General features: G+C 40.0%; 3 protein-coding genes across 6 annotated transcripts in view; all 3 read right to left on the bottom strand.

Annotated features, from left to right (window-relative positions):
- Window positions 1-8,550, bottom strand: part of QSOX2 (quiescin sulfhydryl oxidase 2) — a 28,945-nt gene extending 20,395 nt beyond the window's left edge. Inside the window, exons 1-5 of one of the 2 annotated variants that reach the window (XM_075519540.1) lie at window positions 8,289-8,550; window positions 3,760-3,860; window positions 2,453-2,501; window positions 1,197-1,305; window positions 910-1,000 (exon numbers count right to left, since the gene is read on the bottom strand). In XM_075519540.1, the coding sequence (XP_075375655.1) occupies window positions 910-1,000; window positions 1,197-1,305; window positions 2,453-2,501; window positions 3,760-3,860; window positions 8,289-8,523 (585 nt within the window). In that variant the 5' untranslated portion in view covers window positions 8,524-8,550. The remainder of the gene's footprint in view (window positions 1-909; window positions 1,001-1,196; window positions 1,306-2,452; window positions 2,502-3,759; window positions 3,861-8,288) is intronic. The other variant, XM_075519541.1, reaches the window with a different exon arrangement.
- A 2,513-nt stretch (window positions 8,551-11,063) lies between these two features.
- Window positions 11,064-17,010, bottom strand: LOC142418241 (centrosome-associated protein 350-like). 3 transcript variants are annotated; one of them, XM_075519801.1, is made up of 5 exons: window positions 15,577-17,010; window positions 14,307-14,648; window positions 13,465-13,608; window positions 12,877-13,002; window positions 11,064-12,573 (listed from the first exon to the last, which is right to left on the bottom strand). In XM_075519801.1, the coding sequence occupies exons 1-5, from the start codon at window positions 16,993-16,995 to the stop codon at window positions 12,418-12,420; spliced, it is 2,187 nt and encodes a 728-aa protein (XP_075375916.1). In that variant the 5' UTR covers window positions 16,996-17,010; the 3' UTR covers window positions 11,064-12,417. The 3 variants fall into 3 exon arrangements, with proteins under 3 accessions (XP_075375916.1, XP_075375918.1, XP_075375917.1); XM_075519803.1 differs by having other exon boundaries at window positions 14,568-14,648; XM_075519802.1 differs by lacking the exon at window positions 12,877-13,002.
- Window positions 17,011-17,033: 23 nt separating this feature from the next.
- Window positions 17,034-17,289, bottom strand: part of CCDC187 (coiled-coil domain containing 187) — a 37,308-nt gene continuing 37,052 nt past the window's right edge. The window contains exon 29 of the mRNA XM_075519567.1: window positions 17,034-17,063. Within this exon, the coding sequence (XP_075375682.1) occupies window positions 17,034-17,063 (30 nt within the window). The remainder of the gene's footprint in view (window positions 17,064-17,289) is intronic.

The following is a 17,289-nucleotide window of genomic DNA, read 5'->3' as shown; positions in this document are numbered from 1 at the left end:
AACTTGATAATCATCACCTTTCTTCTCTTCAGTAATGCCCACTTGTATCAACACAGCAGCTTCCAGAAAACAAACGTCTGGAAGCAGTCTGCTTCTCAAAGTGATTCTCGCTTTTGGTGGCACACTCTCCTCCACTTACGCAACTGGGCCATCTCAGCACCAAATCTAATTAGAAACATTTCACAGACACTGGATGTTTCTACACAGATTATGCCTAGATAATTATGCAATTTATTTTCTTTACTTATCCTAGATCTTGGCAGGAAGAGAAAAGTAACAGTTGTCTAAGCTAACGGCAGGCTCATTAGGTGGTGAAATGATGCCAAATCAAATATTTATTGGGGGGGTGGGGGAAGCAAAAAACCAAAGACTTCCACTTCCTCAGTGCCTCAGAGCTGTGAAAATAATTTTATGCTATCATCTTAATTTAGAATATAATTTCCTAAAACCTATACATGAAGAAAGAGAACCAGAGAATTTAGATTATTATAAACAGTTGAAACCACGAAGCTGCCCAGAAGAATGAATATTATGAGCAGTTCTCTAGCAGTAACAAAACAATAAGATAATCTGACAATATTTTTGTTGTGATCTCCCAAATCTTGAAAGCAAAAATAATTTTGCTAACAATGAAATTGATAGATTAATCTTCCACTAAAACGTGAATGGAAGAAGTTAACATGACATCCCATTCATCTGCAAGCAAGTTCCTCTGTGTGACTAAATACAATAGCCCCATATAACCCCTTGACTTTGTGATATCTCAAATATGCATGACCTGCCCTTTATGACCCTTTAATTCAGTCCTATAATCAGAAATTTTGTTGCTTGGCTAAATAACATAAAATTCAGCTGTGTTATGATAACATTCATTCATATTCATTGTGTCATTCATAAGTCATACATTACCTCTCGTCCAACATAGGAGTTATTACTTTCAAACACAATGGCAGTATAATGATTGCTGTTCTTGTCAAAAAGAGAAGTAATATCACTGGACCTTTTAAGAAAAGAAAAGCTGTTTAGCACCGGTAGAATGCAATACACCCACTGTTATTGATGAAATTTCCTTTTACAATCTCGTAGCAGAGCTGATAATAAGAAAAGAGCTTACTTCATCTTTAATAGGACCTTCTACATTTTATTTAATTAACATAGTAAGCATACACCAGCTGTATTTTAAACAAAGAACTTACGAAACTGGATCCAATGGTGGGCAAGCAGGCGGTCTCAACTCTTGGGAATGGTTCTGTAAGAAGTCAATCATCATCTGACGAACTGTTTGCAGCTCTCGATCTGCTCCTGCTGAGTACAGGTTACAAAAAAATACAACACTTCAAAAAACTGGGAAAAAATTACTCACATGCAGGTTTTCATACATTCTCATGTTTTTCCGTGTCAGGTTTTTGTTTTAAATTTGGACTTAAAACCCAGAATAATATTTCGCTGAAGAACAGGGACTAAGGATTTAGTTGTAGGATTTCATTTTAATGTTGAGACAAGATCATATTTAAAAGCTGTCATCCCACCCCAAAATTAATAAAACCTCAAGACTCTTCAAAATCTAACCATCTGGCTGCCTTGCTGATTTTCTCTTCAAACAATGCTTCACTCTAAATCTGTGCTGATTTTCACAATAGCTTGTGTGGGCAACTTCAGTAGCTTTTTTGCAACAACGATATTCATCGTGCATTAGAAACTGCAAAGGTGTACCATTCTTACCAAATGGGCCAGGTGAGGTTACAGAGCCACGTAACAATATGAGGAAATAACTGAAGTGTGAGAATATTTTATTCGCTTTAAAATAAATAAATTAAAACGCAGAAACTCTCACAAAGGCCAAAAAGTAACAGGTACAACTTTGGTCTACTTCTACTTGAAGGGTTAATGGTGCAGGTGGTCTCTCTTCCGACCTCTGGCCTTTTAAATGGTAATCCACTGAAAAAGACAACATTACTTTTGTCCTCAGACAAACCACCTCAAGCTGTGATCCCCTCAGACACACAGGATAAGCCCGTACTCAGTTAGCCAACATCTGAATAGGGGTTCTCCCAGTGAGATTCAGGATGCCTGGAAAGTGGCTGACAGACCAAAAAGCACCAAAGTCAGGACTGAGCAAACTGGATCTCATGCTGATGAGGTGTGTGGTAGAAAAAAAAGGAATTTTAAAAAATTATCTAGCTATTTGTGAAAATTAAGAACTACATTTCAAAAAAAGGAGGAATGTGAGCCTTAAGTTCTTGAACAAATGTTTTGCCTGTCTAAAATTCTGCCTGACATTCCATTTTCATACAGTACTTGTAATATCATATCTTAAAGAGCTATTTAGTGTCCATCCCATCTCTAGCTGTCTAAACTAACTGACAGGCAAAGGGATTTTGCTTATTGTGTGACACGTTCCTGGCTGACAGGATAACTGCTTTGGGGATTTCTTACAGTAGGATATTCTTACCTTTGTAATTTTCTCCAGTAGTAAACTGCTTTGTAAATGCTTTGAAGTACTATGTGGGACAAAAAAAAAGTATTATTGCTTTGAAAATAACTCACTGTATCAGACGAAAGCTCAGTTCAGAAACAAAAATGGCTTTCAAGAGTTTTTACTTTTTGCAGCTCTAATTACAAAACATTTTTATCTCTCTGTTTTCCCTCTTAGCCTATAAGTTCCAAAAACCTGCTTCTCAACTATATGAGGGCAGCTCGTATGTACCAGTTGAAACTCTGGTATACAATAAAGCCAACTTTTAGAGGAAAAAATACCATAATGCATAATTCAATACTGTGTATCGATCCATTACTGCAAACATTAACTCAAACACAAATTAACTGATTACCAAATCAGTACTACCAACTGTGTATATACTTAGAACACTATTCACATTTTCTCAACTCCCTCCAGTGGTTAAACACGATATATAAAGGAGCTTGGTTGCCTTCTGCTATAAAAAATAAAATAGAAAAGATTCAATAGCTAATAAAGAGTGCATTCCAATTTACACCCAAAACTTTAAAGATTAAAAAAAAAAAATTGTTCTTTCTATTCTACAGTGAAACATCTCCTGTTCCCTCTCCTGTCATAACAAACACAGTTTATTCAGTCCTCTCCATCCATCACATTCTGCTCATCCTTATGGTTAATAATGTCATTATACAGATTGACAGAGAAGTTAAAAATTGCACTTAGACCTGAAAATGAACAATGGCAAATACTTCGGGCAAACGCAAGATCCCTTTTAAAAGCCAGTTTAAGCAAATTATGAAATGAATTAGAAAAATAGTGAAGGATCAATCAAGGGTAATTTTTTAATTGGTCATGAAATCAGCTGACTTCATGACGCAGTCTCAATGTATTACCTTTACTTTCACATACCAAAACTAAAACCACTATTAAGAAACATGAACATTTGAATTTGAAAAGTATGTATACAAATTGTTATTATCTAAAGAATATATTAAAACTAGGTGTTATATAAATGTAACAACATAGTACTTTCTAGACTGGTATCTTCTTTCAATAAGAATTTTTCAGATTTAGAACAGAGGACTGAATTAGTGCTATAAATAACTGCATCAGCTACTGCATTCAGGAAGAACAACTCAAATTAATCTTTTATCAACTCTGCAGTTTCCTCAGCAAACACAAAGTAAAAGTCCAGCTAAAGAACAACTAGTTACATGTAACACTGCACAAGCAGGTTTGTTACGGTTTTAGTTACTATAAACATGCATCATTTACCTACGGCAATACATCACGCCACTTACCCTAAAAGTTGGGTAATAATGAATACCGTATTCTTTGCACGTCTCATAGTTCTCCTCTTCCCCACAATCCAGCACACCAACTCTAATTGCAGCTTCCCAGTCTGAAAACAAAGATATCTCTCAATTTTCAGCAGAAGTGATCACGGATCCCAGCTGATGGATTACCCTGCTTCCCATGGAAATCAACAACAGAACTCCAATAGATTCCAACGGCATAAAAATCAAGCCCTTGGTCGATTCTCATTTGCTATTCATTTCTATCCTCAAGTGTAATACAATCTATGATTTTTAAAATAACTAAAACCTCCCTGTTTTTCTTAGCTGCACCAGTATTTTCCATACACCTAAATAAGAGGAATCCCAACACATCCTGAACATCAGAGATACCTCAAAAAATAGCTGAGTTTTAACCAGTGCGCTAAATAGTTTGAACATCGCTCAGTTTCCTTTATAAATGTTTCATAGCAATACCCACAAGAGTTCAAGTATTTCTATAAATATGCTTATATAACTTCAATAAAGGCTTTCAACTCACTTATAGATTTTTTTCCTTCTCATTTTGCTAGGAACTTATCTTTTTGAGCCATGCTCTGCTGCAGCAATCACTTTAAGGAAGAACTGCTCCAAGAGACTCCTTAGACAATTATTTTTTAAAGCTAAGCTAAATCAAAACAGCTGCAGGCAGAATTTGAAGGTACACCACAATCCCCTAGTATCAATAAAATTTAAAAAGCACTAAAATTAAACTTGCTTTTATAGCAAAGAGCATGAAAGCTTCATCAAGTTCAAGATCTGATTGACAGTTGTATGCCTAGCTGCTTTTGAAATTTAGCTTGACCTTTATTTGTCTTTGGAGGAGGATGGGGCAGCCGATGGAGAATTTCAGTTGTGCTGAACATGCCAACTGCTGAACAGGCACCAGGAGTAACTACAAGCATGCTAGAGCAGATGGGCACGCATTCACAGCAGCACAAAAGGCACAATAGTCTATTTCAACAAATAAAATGCAAAATAAAAAAAAAAAAGTTTGGCTTCTGGGTATCTATCTCATTCAACTTTCAGCACTGCTCCTCCTTTTTCCACCTGTCTTGATCCTCCTCCATACAATGAATAGAAGTGCTATGAGCCTAATGCAAATAGCCTGCTCACAACAATGCAAACCCATCTCCAGCTAAATACGTGGGTTAAAGAGCACCAGCTGGGATGTGTGCTGCTTAGCATTTGCTTCTGCTTAACAAGGAGCTTTTCCTTTCTAAAGGATGCGAAAGTTGCTGGAGTGCACAGCCTAGAGCGTCTAAGTTTACAGTGGCACTGTAGCCTGGATTGTTTTTTTGAAATCCTGATGAATTTTAAATTAGCATTTTTGAAATACTAACTCACAAACTATATGAAAGGGGTAGATGAGTGATGATATGTTAACCAACGCTATTTCTGTTTATGCTAAACAAGTTCCAATGAATGACATGAATGTATTGGACAAACTGGAAATCCAGCAGGTTGGTCAAACCTCTCACTCAAGAAATGCTACAGAACACCAACACACCAGTCATCGTGTACTACGAGGAACATACTTTCTTCGCATAAACCTTATGCATTCCCTCCAGCAGGCAGATGCAGTACCGTGTGTTATTTTCCATTACGAAGTTTCAGGCAGGGAGATAAGAGATGCATCACAAGGAACCTCTCCCCGCGTGCTACTTGAGAGTTACGTATTTTAACACATCGGCTGCTTCCTGAATAATGATGAGGTTTCTGCAGTTCCCCACCAAACGTGTTTAAAGAACCATTTCTAGAAGGAAATAATTATTGCTAGATTTGGAACAGTTGTTCCAAATCCAGAGGAGCGGATTGCTTCTGCATATAATTCAAGGGTTGTCGTATATAGGATTTCCAAGGGTTTGTTACTTCAACACAGAAAACTACTACACACAATTCCAGCCCGCAGGCATTTTGGTGGATAGATTCAATCATCTTTTAAGACAGAAAAAGTACAATTAACTATAACGGCCACTTTGGACACTACTGTAATAAAACTAAATGTGTGATTAGGAATGCAGCAGCAATGACTCTTAAGCTTAAAGCCTGTTCTGAGAGGAGAGGGAGTATCAAACTCAAAACGAAGATTACACAAAAGCAAGCACCGCTCCTATTTTTCAGGAGGATTATGTTCTGCTATGAAGTTTGCAATGATAGTATTGCCAAGATTTAACAAATGAGAAATGAAATAAAAATTAAGTATATCAGCACAGGCCTTTTATGGACAAAGTAGCTGCACCAATTTAACTGGACTATACCAAACTAGCAAATACCACCACAGTGATCTAGGAGTTCTCTAAAGTAGATGAGTCCGCATCCTCGAAGATAGCTGTAATATCCTAGCAGATGAGTAAATATTTTTGAAAAATAACTGTTGAGACAGCCTAAGTGGGCGAAACGTTTTTGGGCTTTCTCTTTTGGATGAAGCTACGAACGAAAAGCATGACTGTTCTCAGTCTCCTACTAAAATCCATTCATTCCAACTTTAAAATGGAAACATTTTGCTGACAAATAACACCAGAAGCCAATTGCATTTGCTGATAGTGCCAATGTCCACAAACATAAAAATCCACTTTTTAAATGAAAGTCTTCATAAAAACTCAATGGCTTAAAGAGTAGATAGGCCTTTAACTGGTTATAGTAATACATGTGCATAACATCATTTGCAGTTATCACGACTGCAGATGAGAAAGAAAATATATATTTGAAGAAGTCATTATAAGTTACAAAAAATATTGCCTACAGAGGTATCATGCTGCTGTAGTAATACATAAACATGTCCCTGTCTTATTTTGGCAAAAGCTCTGGTCAGTTCAGGCTCTTCATGATCTTCACTGCAGTGTTCAAACACCTCCTTGTTCTTACTTTTCTTCAAAAAAGAAGAAAATCTAATACTATTTTGGCCACAAGCAAGTCACATCAGAAGGTGAAAATGTTACACAAACTTATGCAGAGAAAACAGAAAAAAGCTACTGCTTTTATAAACAAAAACCCCATGCAAGTAAGGAGCATTTGAAATGCTCTGAAACCATTACTGCTCTGTTTCTCCATTTTTGAGTTCCTGCTCATCAGTCAGCAATCCTCAGCGTGTAACGAGTTCGTCAGGATCTATTTTTGGGTAGGCCTCCACTTCCGTATATCTAAAACCACATATACCTACTACTGCACCTAAATTTCATGGTAATCGGTGACACTTTTCACATACAAGGCTGCCAGAGAAAAGCCAGAGCTCTTCACTCCCTCTCAAACTGAAACCATATGACTGCATTAGAACTGCTGGCTCCATCCTGGAAACGTCTCTTGGGCCAAATGCTAAATTAAGAGTAGTTTAAAAGCCTTTAACACCACTATATTAAGCATAACATTTCCTACAAATTCGATCTCAGGTCTTCTCCCCACCAGAGGTAGTGAATTTAACCGATACCTGAGGGGCCTGTTTGTTTCCTTACCTTAGATCTACAAATAGAGTAAAACACTTCAGCACCTGCCAAAAAATTGAGCAGACTAAGACACAGTAAGGCAGGTCTCCCTCAGGAGACACCGTGGAGGCCACCATTTCTTTTTAAGTCACTATTTGATAAATCTGAAAATCTGACTCGCACTTAGCTTGATTTTTGTATTACTTCCTGGCGGTCCTTTTCCCCCTTCTAGTCCATTCACGCTATATTGAATTTGCGAGATAAAACTCAAATCAAACTGGAGATGCATGGCCTCTCCAGTAGCACAATATTCATTTTTCATTTACCCTCTAAAATAGGCTAGTCTCTTTACAAAACATTTAGAAGATAAAGATCTTGCCTCAAAGAGTTTAGTCTAAACATAACTCCTGTGCCTCAGCACATCCACCTGCACGCTGCAACGCACACGGAGACGCTTGCGTGTAAATCCGCAGCTGGGGCGCTGCGTACGTGTGAGGTGGTGATGTTTTATCCCTGGACTCCTATGAAACCTTTAATTTGGAGACTTGCTACTATCATCCACGCCTCGCTTTGTCCTGTGTGCCATTCTGGCAGCGCGGCAAGGGCCGTGCCCGCCACCAGAGAAGCGGGACGACGCTCACGCGCCGAGGCACCGCGGCTCACGCGCCGAGGCACCGCGGCTCACGCGCAGCACGGCCACGCGTGGCAAGGCACCACCGAGGGCCACGGGTGACAGAGGGAGCCGAGGCCCCGCTGCCACGCACGCGTGCCCAGGCCTCGCTGCAGCCGAGCGCCCCACGGGTGACCACGTGCGCCGAGGAACGACGAGGCACCGCTGCGGCCCACACGGGTGCCGCGGCCCCGGTCCCAGCACCGGCACCGGGGACTGACGGCCGCGGCCCGGGGACCCGAGGGAGGCCGCGGGGACGGAGGGCTGCGGGCCAGCAGCGGCTCAGGCCCGCCGCAGCCTGGCCTCACGCCGGGCGGAGCTGTGGAGCGCCGGGCGGCGGCGGTGACCGCTCCCCCGGGTGCCGGTCAGAGCCCGCCGCGGAGGGGGCGGCGGCGGCGCCTCACCTTTGACGTCCCCCGCCAGGGCCCGCCAGGTGGGGGCGAAGGCGATGCAGTGGCCGCAGGACGAGCTGTAGAACTGCACCACCCAGGCGGCAGAGGAGTTGAGCAGCGCCCGCCGCACCGAGCCGGCCGCCAGCACGGTCAGCGGGTCCTCCCCCGCCCGGTACAGCCGCGCCGCCGCCGCCGCCAGCAGCAGGACCAGCAGCGCCAGCAGCCCGCCGCCGCCGCCCGCCGCCATGTTGGGACGCAGGCGGTGCGCGGCGAGGGGCGGGGCGGGGCGGGGCCGCGCCATAGCAACGCGCCGGCCCTGGCGACGCGGCCTAGCGCCTGGAGGGCCGGGCCGCCCTGTGACCCGTCCCCGCTCCGTTCCGTCCCGCCTCGGCGTCCCCGAGCTTTGGCGGCCCGAGGGGAGGCCTGGCCCCTGTTTCCTTCTGAGGGAAGCGGGGGTCCCCCCTCCAAAGAGAGCGCGGCCCCCCACGCCACACCGGCCGTAGGCGGCGAGGCGGCCTTTCCCCGGGTGGGGACGCACCTGTTGGCAGCCGCCCCCCACGAACCGCCAGCCGCCATGTCCTGACCCCCCAGCCCCGGAGGTGCAGGGCGAGGGAGGCGGGAGGGTCGCTCCCTCCCGCTTGGCCCAAGTGCGTTCCCAACCCGCGGTGACACCCCACAAATAAACCCTTTGCCGGAGCCGCGATTCCATCAGGGGGACTTTCTTCAGGAAAAACGTAAAACTAATGAGGTTAAAACAACAAAGATAGCTCGGTGGCCGATTTTATAGGGCAATCTGCTATAGACACAGAAGTTTCAACTTCACAAAGCTGCTCACTGAGAAGAGATGAAAACAGCATGGCCTTTGGGTCTGCTGTTTCATCCCAAAGTGCATCACTTGGCAGGAAAGAGCCGTTTCTCCTCAAATTAAAGGTGCGCTGAAAGGCTGCACGTAGGACTCCGAGAGCTCTGAAAAGGACGTTGGAAACTCTGTCCTTACAGTAAATTTGTACTGGTTGTGTGCTAGTAATGGATTTTAGCACCTTTTATAGCTGTAGCCACAGTATGAAAGTCTCCTTTCATTTGTAAATACAGGCTCAAGAATTTTCATTACATTAAGAGAGGCAGAAAACCAACGGAGAAAACGTCCCCAGAGGCCGACTTCAGGGGAGTTTAAAACTCAGATAATGAAAGACTGAGGTCCCCCAAAAGATAATTCTTACTTCTGTTACTCACAAACGCTTCTTTTAATCCTCCAAGAACAAGTGAGAAACAAATGCGTCCAAATTCTTACTTCAGTCCCACCAGCATAAATTCAGAGATGAGAATCTAGTGTATCATTGTTTCTGGCCAGTAATCCAGAATCTTATATACAGTATATCTTATATACAGTGGGAATCTTATATACAGTAAAAACCCTCTCATCTGAGAGGCGAGTAACAGATTCTGCCACCTTTGCCTTTTCTTTTCCTAATCTTCTTTTCTTGACCATTAATATCTGAAGTGGTTCAGTCACATATCTTTTGTGTCCACAGCTATAAGTTACATGGTTGCTTGTACCATATCCCAGCTGAGGGGTGTTCTATGTCTATTTTTCTTGGGTACTGTAAGCAACAAAATTAGACGGTTACAAAGAATTGAAAAATCTTGTGGCAGCTGCTAATTAGGATTTTAAAAATCTGCAGCGCCTAAGATATTTTAGAGTGCATTTTATTCAGAAGAATTGTTAAATGTATGAAGATGAAAGAGATGGATTACAGGAAAATTAAATGTAGGGTTTAACTGAGAAATAATCATTTTCTATGAAAGATAATGACTCCTCTTGAGGCTAGTATCAAGATTTATTGACCCAGGAGGTTAATATTGATCAAAACCAAGGCAAACAAAATATTAGACCTTGAAGGAGAGTAATCTTGATATTGAAGTCTTGCCACTGACTGAACAGGTCAATATATCTGGGTGCCAGAATCTAAGGTTTTGAACACAGAATGGTGGGGGATATTAAATGTGTCTGACATGTTCTATGTAGACACTTCCTATTCTCATCAGCAGTAGTTACTTTACAGCTATGTCCTTCTGTATATAACATCTTGCAAGGGTTCAGGCTTCACTCACAAACCTAATTGCAAATATAATGGTTATCTTCTTCAAGTGTAACATATAGGGTAACATAAGGCACCAGTCTGAAATAAAACAAGTCCTTCATCTATTCATTCACATATATAAAGTGATATTTTTAGTAGCTTTCATTCCAAACACAACAAGGATCCTGCTGCTGCTGCAAAACCATAGTGACAATAAACTGAAAAGCTGTAGTACTTCAATATATAGATTTGCCATTGTATCCAACAATTTGTCTGTAAGTCCAGGAGAAAGAGACTTAAATTCTACTATAAACTGACAGCAAGAAAACATTAATCTTAGAACAAATAACTTATCTAGATTAATTAATCCAGGAGGATAAAAGTCAGAGACTTAAGAAAATGTAGCACTAGGGACATGAAAAGAGTTTACAGAATAAGATCAACAGGTAATGTGCTTGAGGCAGAAGTTCCCTTTTTATTTCTGTTCATATGGCAACTAGCAGGACAGGGCTTTTTAATGTCCCCAGGAGCTGTCTGCAAAACACCAAAGTCACTCCCATTCACTAATGAGAATAGCAGTGTAGACAATATAATCTGAAATCAATTACAATTGCAGTAAAAATAAATAAAAGTGAGATACATAAGATTTATTTTGTTTATTCAGAACATAAACAATTCAGGATGAAAACAGTTAAGCCATCAGTATTTAAAAATAGAAACATAAAATGTATTTCTATTTTTCCTACCAAACCCAGATTGTAAATATTGTGATTTTAAATATAATTTTATATACAGTTTATATTTAATTGTCCTGCTTTTCATTTTATTTGAAAGACACCCTGAATGAATGGGATTTGAATAAATCAGATCTACTTACATTCAGTTATTCAATAATGAACAGTTTCTGAATTCCAGTAAGAAATATTTGCATAGTATCTATTTAAAAAAACTAACAAATAAAAATTTATTATTGGTTTTCTCTTGATGCAAAATAGGTGGGACCACAGCAGTATACACAGTAAACAGTTAGCATGCTCAGGGAATGTTTATGTTTCCTTGTTAAAAATCTTGATTTTTTTTTTTTCCCAATTTTGCCAATACAAAACCAGGATTATTGATTTCCTCTGTTTTGCCAATTAAAGTACATCCTCAGCACACTATGTTTAGATGTTGTAAAAATTCAAAGGGCTCACGTGAATTGCATGATAAATAACTGAAAATTTTATTTTCAGAAGTTGGAGTTACTGATAGAAAAGTATCCCATTTAAAGTGCATTACATCGGTATTTGTCTCGTTTACATAAAGTTATAGACATTAAAACTGAATGCCTGGCTCTAGATCCTGCCAGGGCAAGTTCATTCCATACGCCACATCTCTGAAGCCATCTCCAGGCTACTTTTCACCAGTTCCACAGTGTATTAAAAAGATGGTGCACAGTCACCTTTGTAATTCCGCTGTACCCATAAGGACTTGTTCCAGTTAGAGGAGTTTATTCCAAACTACAGCAGTCCACAGCAATTCAGCTTCTGGGAGATTTAATTCCACCTGCACATTTATGTTCATAAGACAGTCACCTACGATTTTCTGAACATTATTTTCAAAATGATTCACTGTTGTCATTCACAACCTGAACATAACAAAGAATAAGATAATTTATACATAAATTGGTTTTGAACCCTGTTTTTATAGACTTGTATACAATTTTAAAACATGTTGTGCTCTTAAAATGCATAAGCAAATAAAGTGCTATCTTGACCAAAAAACCAACAGACAAGAATAAAATTTCCACCCTTTAGATTGTGTGACATCAGTCTAAGAAGGCCATTGATCTTCATGAGCGTTCCCAAAGCACAAAACACAAGAATATTTTGTGTACTATTTTTCTATCTGCTTAAGTCTCTGCTTGCATCCTTTCATTGTAAACATGAACATATAAATTAGGCCAAGGCCACACTGGTATTGGGTACAAGTTCAGAATTAAAATTCTTAAATGGTGCATTTGTTGCCTTAAAAAAATCAGAGATTAAAATTCCTTCATTAGGGCCTTTTAAGGAAAACTTCTAATCACAGGCTTTTCTCAGATAGATCTTATTAAGAACTCTGATTGTATCAAGGATCAAGCTATCAAATATGTCTTCAGTCATTCTCATCTTCACAGTTAATTCATCATCATCATAGTAAGTCCACTGAGACTCTTCTTTGCGGAGCTCCTGAATCTAAAATACAACATGGATATGAATGTTTACTTCAAGAATAAGAGCAGGGTCAGTTCTGAAAGGTACTAAGACACAGTACCTAATCCAACAACTTTATATATGCATTGTTAATTTAATTTATTTAATTGAAACCACTCACAAGAACTGGAAATACTGGGTTATTATTGCAAGTGTACTGAAAAGGAAAGCAATAATTTGAAGTTCTGAAGTTATTTTAAGTAAACATGATTCTCACAAAAGCATGAGAATTTCTAGCTTAAACCTAGAGAAAGTAAACAAGTCTCCATTTGGAAGTCTGCTTACCAGAATAAGGTCCACTCTGTCTCTCTTACAGTTTCCATACTTGGTCATATTAAGGAATTTTCTTTTCATTTCTAAGTCATTCTTTTCCAGGTTCATTATTTTAATAATTTCACCCTGAACAAACGTCTACAAAATAAAAAAGGCTGAAAAGAATTCTTCTCATAGGAATTCTGTCACTGTGAAGGTTGCAAATGAGTGGCAGGTACCAGTGTGAAGATCCAGCTTTACATCTAGAAACATCCCAAAGTTTAGGGAACTGATCTAGAAGCAGCTGATCAATACTGGCCACCCAACACATTTTAAACATAAGATTACTTTAGAGGTTACACCCAAGATAGTCATAACCAGGGAGATTTAGAAGCCCAGTTCCCATTCGTCTACAGAACTCTGTACACTTGGACTATTTAGACTAATTAGCTCAGTCTATATTTATTCAAGCATTTCAGAGCAATGCTGTTTTCTTCTCTAATCACCTCAGTTACACTGCCATAATCCTCCCAAATGTCACATTTTTGTCTTTTTGCCATTGCAATATCTGCTCTTTTCACTAACTCTTGTTATTGTGCACTTTACATTTGCAGAATGTACCTTGACCTCACTGACATCTGTTCTTCTGCAAAGATGCCTGGAACAGAGAGATCCCAAGTTTTCTTTCATCCATGGAAATGTATTTGGATTTGCAGTTACTTGATATTCTGCACATAGCAACTCACGGGTCAAATCAAATATAACCTGTAACAACAAAACCACAGTACCAACATAAACTGAATCTCGCACTGATGCCCTTTCAAAAGTTTTCTCAGTGCTTCTGAAGGATGTTATGCTGGTGACAGTAGAGGTTTGCATCTCGGTACAAAATTTCCTAACATCGCCTGCATTGCTGATGTTCCTATAGCTGACGTCATGATGACCGTTACCTAAAGAGCATGTAAACCTGTACAGCAGAAGCTATTGGACAGTAATGTGTGAAGGCTCGCTAAGGATGGATGGCTTATACAAGAGGCCCTGATGGCACCCTTTATAATCTCCTTGTGTAGACAGATGTCCACAAAACTCAGTAGTTTCAGGAGGCTGAGGAACACGAAGATCTGTCCAAACTCAGCAGGACATCCAAGGCAGGAGACTTGGAACTCTTTAGTCTGCAGCTTTCCAAGAAGCTTGGCTTTTGACCCAAAACAGACACCGGGCTAGGTGTCCAGAGTCTTATGACTGAAGAGCTCTACCAAAAGGCTTCTATCACAGCCAGGACATCTATTCTAGTAGAATTATTTTGCAGTAGATTACCAGAAGCAGTATTTTGCAATACCTCCTTCAGTGTTCCTTTAGCTATATTTAGTGTTAGCAGCTAGAATAATATTAAGTACTAGCTAATATGAGTCAGTCTGCAGAACACCAGAAAAGTTTAATAACAGTTAGTGCTTTACAAATACCTGATTATACATCCTCTTGCTTTCTGTTTCCAAATTGTTCCCTGGGAGATCATTGCATTCAAAGTGCTTTAGCACACTGATTCGCCTGAAATTTGAACATATGTTTTCTGGGGTCCATAATTCTTCTACAGCATTTGCAGACAATTTCTTAACATATGAACTGTAATGCGGTACCACAAGAGGAACTTCCACAGTTTTCTTCCAAGGAGCTGAGTGCCACTGATCTAATTTGTACAAGTATTGCTTTTGTGTTTGTCTCACCAGCATATGTTGGTCAGAATTAGGCTGATCAAAATCTTCAGAGCTTCCAAAAACACCAGCATCAAGGATTTTTATAAGGAACTTTAGTAGAGAGAAAAAGAAAAGCCAGGTGACATACTCCATATTTTTCCACAATTTTTAGAGGTATTGAGGTTATTAGCAACTGATTAAGGTTACACTTAAAACCATCTTCTGACTCATGGGCTCAAAGAAAGGCTTACTGATATGTCATTAAAAAAAAAAACCAATTTATTTTAACTGTATTTGGCAAAATTCATAATTAGAAAGAAATCCAAATTTGGAGTTCTATGAAAATTTTTGACATTTTGAAACATTTTTCTTCTAAATTGGGACTACTCTCCCCACCCCCCCCAAAGCAATTTTTTTTTTTTTTTTTTAAAGCTTTCTATGGTAGTACTTCCTGAAGGACCATTTAAGAAGTAAAAATTAGACACTGTGGGTTGGAAGCAGCAGGCATCAAAAGCTTCCATTTCATTTGGGGTTCCAGTCTCCCAAGGGGCTGAACGAAAAGTGAGAGTCTGGCAGCTCAGAGTCTTGACTTTGCTAGAAGCTGCCTGCAGAGCCAATACAGAATTAGAAAGCTGAAGGTCTCACAGCCAGGAGCTGCAAAAGAGTCAGGTAGATGAGCTGACAGGTGTCCAGGTTTGCTCCAAAATTAATAAAAACTGAAGTTTGTGCAGATTTATCAGTTTTGACTAACTGACAAATCCCAACAAAAAGAGTTCCATTTGCTTTGTTTGGACTAGCTGTGGTCATTATCCCCATGCTCGGCTCATCCTTGTCCCCCCATACACATGCTTACCCACTGGCTGCAGGATAATTCCTTAAATGACTAATGGGCCAGATTAAGCAAGCAATCTGGTTTCCAAATGTTGACATGATGTGATTTTTATGGATCATAAAAACAACTGGGCAACACAAATGCTTGCCTGTGTAGACCCAATTTCAGGTCCAACACTTTAGACAAAAGCTTTCTTACTGTACTTACTGGTGAGGTGGCTGGAGAAGTCTCTGAAGATGAATGAAATATCATGTCTGCTTTTGATCCATGCTTTCTTTTAATCTTCTTATATTCTTTAACTGCATCATCTACAAATTTAGTTACAATTCTTTTTGCTACTGTGTGACAGCCATGAATGCTAAACATATCAAAATCACACCGTAAAACATCAGAAACCTTTGCTGACTGTTCAGATAAGATAGCAACTGAATTTTCTTTGAAGAGAAACGGTTTCTGATTGTCTTCTTGTCTTAGGCCTTCGCCATAATTCATCATGTCTTTTTCAAAGGCACTTTTATATTTGTGTTGAGCTGTTTCAGAAAATGCAATTAAAGTGTCAAACAGAAGTTTTTTACCAAGTTCACTTGCAATATCATCAGCAAGTTTTTTTCTTTTCTGATCTTCTACCAAGCAACAAATATTTTTGCTTGTGTTTACCTCATCTGTGTTACCAGCCTTACTTGTCATTGGAAGCACATCTGCAAGGATCCTTTGTTTTATTTGTGTCAGTTCTGTTTTTTCTTTATCTGATCCCAAGCACATGAAGTTATTGTGACAGAAGAATTCATTACAGTTACACCGGTCAGAATGTGGAAACTTTTGTCCTTTTCCAAACAGCAAGGCAATGCGTAACCTAGACTGGTTTTCTTTCACTTCTGATCCTCCTGCACTTTTTGTGTCTTCTTCTTTCTCCTCTGTAAACCCTGCTCTCTGCTCATCATCTTCAGAATACTTGCAGTTTCCTTTGAAGGATTCATCATCACAGGAGTCAGAGTCTTCATCCCCAGTGTAACTGGAACCATTTTCTTTAGCCCCTAACAGGTGTGAAATCTCATCAGGTCTGATAAAGATACCACAGTGCTGAGCACACTCCAAATACTTCACCCCTTTGTAAGTTCCAGCATTATCACCTTCAGCTTTGTCAAGTGCAACACCAGCCCAGTGGCCACTATCAAAACAAATGCGTCCTTTGAACTTTAGGGTTCCAGGGTGGGTCTGCTTTACTAACACTCTGGCCCCAATTTCAAACGATAATAATGGATCATCACTGTCCTCCTCAGCTTTGGGCAGTGCTAAGTATGTTTTGCATTGTTTCATTGTGAAGTCAGGACTTCTACTGGCCTGACCAGAAGAAATAGGATTTGACACAGGCAGAAACGCCAAAAGCTGAAAAGGTGGCTCATGTTCTCCTTGTTGGTAGTCTAATAAGCCCTCCTTTGTACCGGAAATATCTTTAACTAAAGATTGTTCTGAGACACTACCGTCCTGAGTTGAAAAAGCATCAGTTGTCTTTTGATTAAGCAGGGGAAATTCTTCAGACACAATGTTATCAGGTAATGGGGGTAATGCATCCATTTTCAGTGATATATCTTCATCCATACACTGTCTAGTCTTAGAGACTGTCATTTGTTCTGGTGGAGATATGAAAAATGATGATCCTAGCTTCAGTATGGATAATTTCCTTGCATCTGCACCTAAAGGAGAAGGAGAAAGATCTTCACTTGGAAGTGACAAATCCTTTTTATTAGAGGACAGCAAGTCAGCACTTCCATAGGACAATATTTCATCAACAGGAGACAGTATTTCTGACAAGGTATCCGCATCAGTTGGAGGGAGACCCTCATGACTAATAAAAATTGTGTCATCTTCACCTTTGGAAGAGCAGTTCTCAGCTTGAAACAATTGCTTTTTTGAGGAGAC

This window comes from Mycteria americana, chromosome 17, assembly GCF_035582795.1.
Source record: "Mycteria americana isolate JAX WOST 10 ecotype Jacksonville Zoo and Gardens chromosome 17, USCA_MyAme_1.0, whole genome shotgun sequence".
Taxonomy (NCBI): Eukaryota; Metazoa; Chordata; class Aves; order Ciconiiformes; family Ciconiidae; genus Mycteria; species Mycteria americana.
Note: the sequence above shows the minus strand (reverse complement) of the source record. Positions and strands in the feature narration are given on the sequence as shown.